This window comes from Panthera tigris, chromosome B2 (genome assembly GCF_018350195.1).
Source record: "Panthera tigris isolate Pti1 chromosome B2, P.tigris_Pti1_mat1.1, whole genome shotgun sequence".
Taxonomy (NCBI): domain Eukaryota; kingdom Metazoa; phylum Chordata; class Mammalia; order Carnivora; family Felidae; genus Panthera; species Panthera tigris.
Window position 1 is genome coordinate 63,467,592 of NC_056664.1, and position 6,211 is coordinate 63,473,802.

The 6,211-nt window shown below is 39.1% G+C and overlaps 1 protein-coding gene across 1 annotated transcript in view; it reads left to right on the forward strand.

The window, feature by feature from the left end:
- Positions 1 to 5,024, forward strand: part of SDHAF4 (succinate dehydrogenase complex assembly factor 4) — a 31,251-nt gene extending 26,227 nt beyond the window's left edge. The window contains exon 3 of the mRNA XM_007090101.3: positions 4,842 to 5,024. Within this exon, the coding sequence (XP_007090163.1) occupies positions 4,842 to 4,951 (110 nt within the window). The 3' untranslated portion in view covers positions 4,952 to 5,024. The remainder of the gene's footprint in view (positions 1 to 4,841) is intronic.
- The last annotated feature ends 1,187 nt before the right edge of the window (positions 5,025 to 6,211 follow it).

The following is a 6,211-nucleotide window of genomic DNA, read 5'->3' on the forward strand; positions in this document are numbered from 1 at the left end:
TTCATCGATAGGTAAATGGGTAAACAAAATGTGGTAAGTACATATAGTGGAATACTATTCAGTCATTAAAAGGAATGGCATGTTATTTTATTTATTTTTTATTTTTTTTTAATGTTTATTTATTTTTGAGACAGAGAGAGACAGAGCATGAACGGGGGAGGGTCAGAGAGAGAGGGAGACACAGAATCTGAAACAGGCTCCAGGCTCTGAGCTGCCAGCACAGAGCCCGACGCGGGGCTCGAACTCACAGACTGTGAGATCATGACCTGAGCTGAAGTCAGACGCTTAACCGACTGAGCCACCCAGGTGCCCCAGGAATGGCATTTTAATAATGTGCTACAATATGGATGGACCTTGAAAACATAATGCTTAGTGAAATAAGTTAGACACAGAGGGACAAATACATGATTCCACTTAAATTATGTACCTTGAGTAGGCAGATTCATAGAGACAAGGTAGAATAGAGGTTATCAAAGTCTAGAGGAAGAGAGAAAGGGAAAGTTTTTGCTTAATGGGTATAGAGTTTATATTGAGGATGATGAAAAACTTGTGGGTGTAGATAGTGTGATAGTTACCAATGAGAATATATATAGTCAGCGCCACTGAATTGTACACTTATAAGTGGTTAAAATGATAAACTATATCATAATGGGATTAATATGATAAATGTTATATATATTTCACATAGTAAAGAAAAAAGCACATTTCAAAAGGTAATCATCTGTTTGACACAGTGCCAGCTATTCACCTTAATTTTCGAGTCGCTGCAATTTATGTTGAACCTACCATCTCTTAGAAGCTGGTCTGGTAAATATCACCAAACCCAGCAAATGCCTTTCAGTCCTCATTTTATATGAACTGTCTACAAGCTTCAACATTGTTAACCACTGCTGCTAGAAATCTGCCTGTCGTGGTTTTGGTTATGCTTTGCCCAGTTTCTCCTCCTATTTCTTCAACCAATTTTTCCTCACTTCTTTTTTAAGCTCTTCTACCTCTCCCCAAAAGTAGAGAGTCAGAAATCTGGGGATATCCTTCACTCCTGCTTCTCCTGTGTCCTGGATCCAATACCTTCTTAACATGTCAAACTCATTCATCCTGCCAATGAAGCCCAAATTCAAGCATCTGTGGTTTTGTTGGTCTCCTAACAAGTTTGTCTTCTTCCTTGTTTCCTTCTTTCTGGGCTCGTCTCCCTGCCTATGGTATGCATGTCATTCTAAGAAAAATATATAGGTGGTCCCTTTGCAGAGAGTAGACTTCATTAAGATAATAAAGGGGTGCGCTTGGGTGGCTCAGTCAGTTAAGTGTCCAACTTCAACTCAGGTCATGATCTCACGGTTCGTGAGTTTGAGCCTCGTGTCAGGCTCTGTGCTGACAGCTCAAAGCCTGGAACCTGCTTCAGATCCAAGTCTCCCTCTCTCTCTACCCCTCCCCCACTCACGCTCTGTCTCTCTAATAAACATTAAAAAAAATTTGTTAAGATAATAAAGGAAGATTGTTTGCATCTGAACACCCTGTTTGATGCAAAGATGAATAAGGAAAATGAGATAAGAAAATAACTATCCACAGGACATCATGTGGTAACTGGCATAAGAGATAATGCAAAAAGTTCAGAAAAAAAGTAGAGAAAAGAGATTAACATTGAGCTTGGTTTAAAAGGCACAATAAAATCATAAGTAGTTAAGGAATGGTAGGGAGACATTTCAAAAAAGAGAAAGATGGGCACCTAGGTGGCTCATTCGGTTGAGCATCTGACTCCTTGATTTCGGCCCAGGTCATGATCCCAGAACATGGGATCAAGCCCTGTGTAGGGTTCTGCACTGAGCATGGAGCCTGCTTAAGATTTTGTCTCTCTCTCTCTCTCTCTCTCTCTCTCTCTCTCTCTCTGCCCTCTTCCCTGTTCATGTGCTCTCTCTAAAATAAAAAAAAAGAAAGATGTGGTCAGAGAAAGAGAGGCCAGGGAGATACATACAAGATACAGCCAATGTTCCTGTTTTGCTGCAGCATAGGGTGTATATAGTGGATTAATAGAATATAAAGCTAGAAAGGTAGATTTGGCTCAAGTCTGGGAGTGCCTGAAGTACCAGTTTATAGCATATGGGCTTTATGCAGTAGACAGTGAAGAAAGCTCTCAAGTTTTTTGAATGGAGATTATTTTAATCAGCTTTACTGTAGTATAATCTGCATATAATAAAATTCACCCATTTTAAGAAACAGTTTTATGAATTTTAACAATGTTTATAACCATATAACCAACACAAAGTATAAAGCAATTCAATCCCACAAAGAGCCCCTGGTGCCTCTTTATAATTAGTTTCATTCTCCCATCCCCCTGGCAACCATGAATCTGTTCTCTGTCACTATAATTTTGCCCTTCCTAGGATTTTATATAAATGAAATCATACGGTACATAATCATTTGTGTCTGGCCTCTTCCACTTAATGTAATGTGGAAGAGGGATTCTGTTTTAGAAAGATTAATTTGTCCTTCTGTGCAGGTTAGGCTGGAGTCATGAGAGTCAGAAAACAGAGATGAGTTAGAAAATGGTTGCATTAGTCTAGAATAAGACTCCAAGCATGACTCAGGATGGAACTAATGAGAGTAAAGAATTTCAGAAAGCTATAGATTATAATGAGGGTGAAAATTGGGTCAAACAAACATGAGGGAAAAGCCTCCATAGGAGGCTGCAGTCAGAAAGAAGAAAGCTCAAGAGTGTGAGACTTGGAGAAGGAACATATTCAGGAGATAATGAAATCGAAATGGATAGCACAAGTGGATGTGAAGATCACTAGGAAAGAGGATTAAGGACCTCCATGTCCCCAGTATGTGAGGATACTAATGTGTATGTTGATATGAAGAACAATGGGGAGAGATGAAACTATGAATCAAATATTGATCCTATCCAAGAAGTTAGAAGAGTCTTGACTTTATTACTGGACTACAGAAAAGCACTGGACAAGTAAATGGTGCAGAATTCAAAAGAGGAAAGGCTGTAAAGATTTGGTGGTAGAATGAGAGACTGGAAGTAGCAGTGAGGTGCAGGGACATCTTGACCCTTTCTTTCTTGCCTAGTGCTATGGACTGAGTTGTGTCTCCCTAAAATCCATATGTTGAATCCTTAACCCCCCCAATGGGGGTGGTATTTGGAGATAGGGCCTTTAAGAGATAATTAGTTTTTTAAAAATTTTTTTTAATGTTTATTATTTTTGAGAGACAGAGCATGAGTGGGGTAGGGGCAGAGAGAGAGGGAGAGACAGACTCTGAAGCAGGCTCCAGGCTCTGAGCTGTCAGCACAGAGCCTGATGCAGGACTCGAACCCATGAGCTATGAGATCATGACCTGAGCCGAAGTCGGGCTCTCAACCGACTGAGCCACCCAGGCGCCCCTAGAGATGGTTTTAAATGAGGTAATGAGAATTCCCTATGTCGGAATTCGTGTCCTTATAAGAAGAGACACTAGAGAGCTCGCCATCATTCTCTGCCTGCCATGTGAGGACACTGAGAAGGGGCTGTCTACAAGCCAGGAAGAGTCTTCACCAGAACCCAGCCATGCTGGCACCCTGCTTGCAGACTCCTAGCCTCAAGAGCTGTGAGAAAGTTAGTTTCTGTTGTTTAAGTCTACGGTAGTTTGTTTTGGCAACCCAAGCTGATGAAGATACTCGGTGAGCCCCAGAAATATGGGAGATGGAAGAGCTTCCATTAGATGCTTTCAGAGGAAGTCCCAGCAAGTTCTTAGAAAATAGAATGACAGGGTAGGGAAGACTTGATTCACAGTAGAGAAAGAATTTTAAAAACAGATACATATTTGAAAATTTTCAGGGTTAATTGTCTTTTTTCCTAGACAGGGACTATGGGATTTTGGTGATGTTCATCTAGTTTTCTAAAGAGACACAGAGTAAGAATTGGGGTTCTTTCTAATAGCTGACTCCTCTTCTGTCCGTCCCATATACAGAGCAGTAGTTTATGGGTTAAAAACAAGACTGCAACGAGACTGTCTGAATTCAAACTCTGTTTATCACTTGGTAGCTAGCTGTGTGATCAGGAGCACCTTTCTGAACCTCTTTGTGTCTCATGTTCCTCATTTATAAAATGGAGACAATAATTGTTCCTGTCCTATATGATTATTATGAGGATTAAATGAGTTATTGTGAATAAAATACTCAGAATTGGGCCAGATTCAAGATGAATAGTCCTTTATGAACACACAGTATTCAGAGTAATAGTTGTTATGTCCATGAATGGCAGTGTCAGCTAACCATTTCATGAAACCAAAATCCTATGATGAAGAACAATAATACTCATAACTAAAATTAATTGGGCATTCTTAGGTACCCGGCACTGAGCTGGATCCTTTACATGCATCTCTTTGTTTAATTTTCAACATAGCAAATCAGATATGGTTGTTATACCCATTTTACTGATAAGAAAACTGAGGCAGTGAGCCAAAGTAACCTTGTTTCACAACCTTCCAAACCCTATGGATTTGTACTCTGTATTCCCTGCATTCCTTTCCCTCTCTTTTAATCCATCCATACAAATGCAGCCACTCCCCATATTGGGGCCTGAGAACACTCCAAGAATTCTAAGTAATTAATGTAGGTAATAAAGTTTGTTGGATATGACAATTGTGTCCAGAAGTGATTTCTCAAACTTGTGGAAAAGAACCACATTTACAGTTCATTTAAAAGACTGCATTGTAATAACCTAGTCAGTAGTATCTAGCCTATTAACTCTGCAACTCGACCACTCTGTCTTCAGAATTGGTCTTCATGCTTTTCTTGTCTCTATTGACTGTTTTTTGTTTTTTTTTGTTTTTTTTTTTTTGTATCTTCTGCCTTTCTTTAGAATTTCCAGATGATATTAATCCTGTTACCAAAGAAAAAGGTGGACCCAGAGGCCCAGAACCTACCCGATATGGAGATTGGGAACGAAAAGGACGCTGTATTGACTTTTAAGCCATATATTATTAATTTCAGTATCTTTTTCTGAATATGTACATCTGAATTAATTTATTTCTCATTATTTTCTCTCTGTATATCCTTTAAGTCATTTAATCTCTATAATGTGTTTAAAAACACAAACAGGGGTGCCTGGGTGGCTCAGTCAGTTAAGCTTCCAACGTTGGCTCAGGTCATGATCCCGCAGTTTGTGGGTTTGAGCCCCGCATCGGGCTCTGTGCTGACAGCTCGGAGCCTGCAGCTTGCAGCTTCAAATTCTGTGTCTCCCTCTCTCTCTGCCCCTCCCCTGCTCATACTCTGTCTCTCAAAAATAAATAAAAATGTTTTAAAAACCCACAAATAATGCCTTGAAAGGAAATATGCTGCTATAAATTAAGAAAGGGGAAATATTTCTACATTAGCACATTAATTTTAATTTAAATATATTGGAGTATATAAAAGATGATTAGAGCTGCATATTTCATCATATTGCATTTTAAATTAATCAGCTGCTTATAAAGTACAAATGTAAATAAAACAAGTTTTAATGATTTTTATTGCTATATGCTAGGTAATAGTGCTTTTTGAATGTGAGTTAAATAACACATTATAGTTTTATAAGGCCACAGTAACAACAGAAAGTCTAGCTCCAGAGACAGATTACTTAGGTTCAAATCCTGGCTCTGCTACTTACTAGCTGTGTGACCTGGGGTAAGTTATTCAGCTTTTCCACACCTCAGCATCTTCATGTGTAAATTGGAGATAATACTGCCCTTTTTGGGCAGTTGAGAACTTTAAATGAGTAGGTACATGTACTTGGAACAGTGCATAGCACAAACCTCTCATTAAGTGTTAGCTATCTGTAAATCGTAAATGTATTTTTCCAAGTCTCTAGGCTTTCTGGGGGGAAATATTTAGAAACTAAGTTTGAAATACTTTAATTGAAATTGTTTTATGAATATAACATTACAAAATCATTAGTAAGAAAATTAGTGATTTTTTGCACCGATGAACTGAGCAGAAATATGCACTAGTTTGTTAAAACAAAATTTAGGTACAGAGGGCCAATTTGTGACAAAAGCAGGGGATGAAATGGGCCAGCTTGGTCAGTTTTGATGACTCAAAAGCTCTTGTCCTGTGGCCTTTGGATAACTGGGTCAGGAAAAGTCAAGGCCAGTTTATAGACATGGAATGGAAAGGAAGAATAGAAATTGCTGGGCTTGCCTGTGGCAACCCATGCTGGCCTCTGGCCTTACTCTGTTACAGGGATTGGGCCTT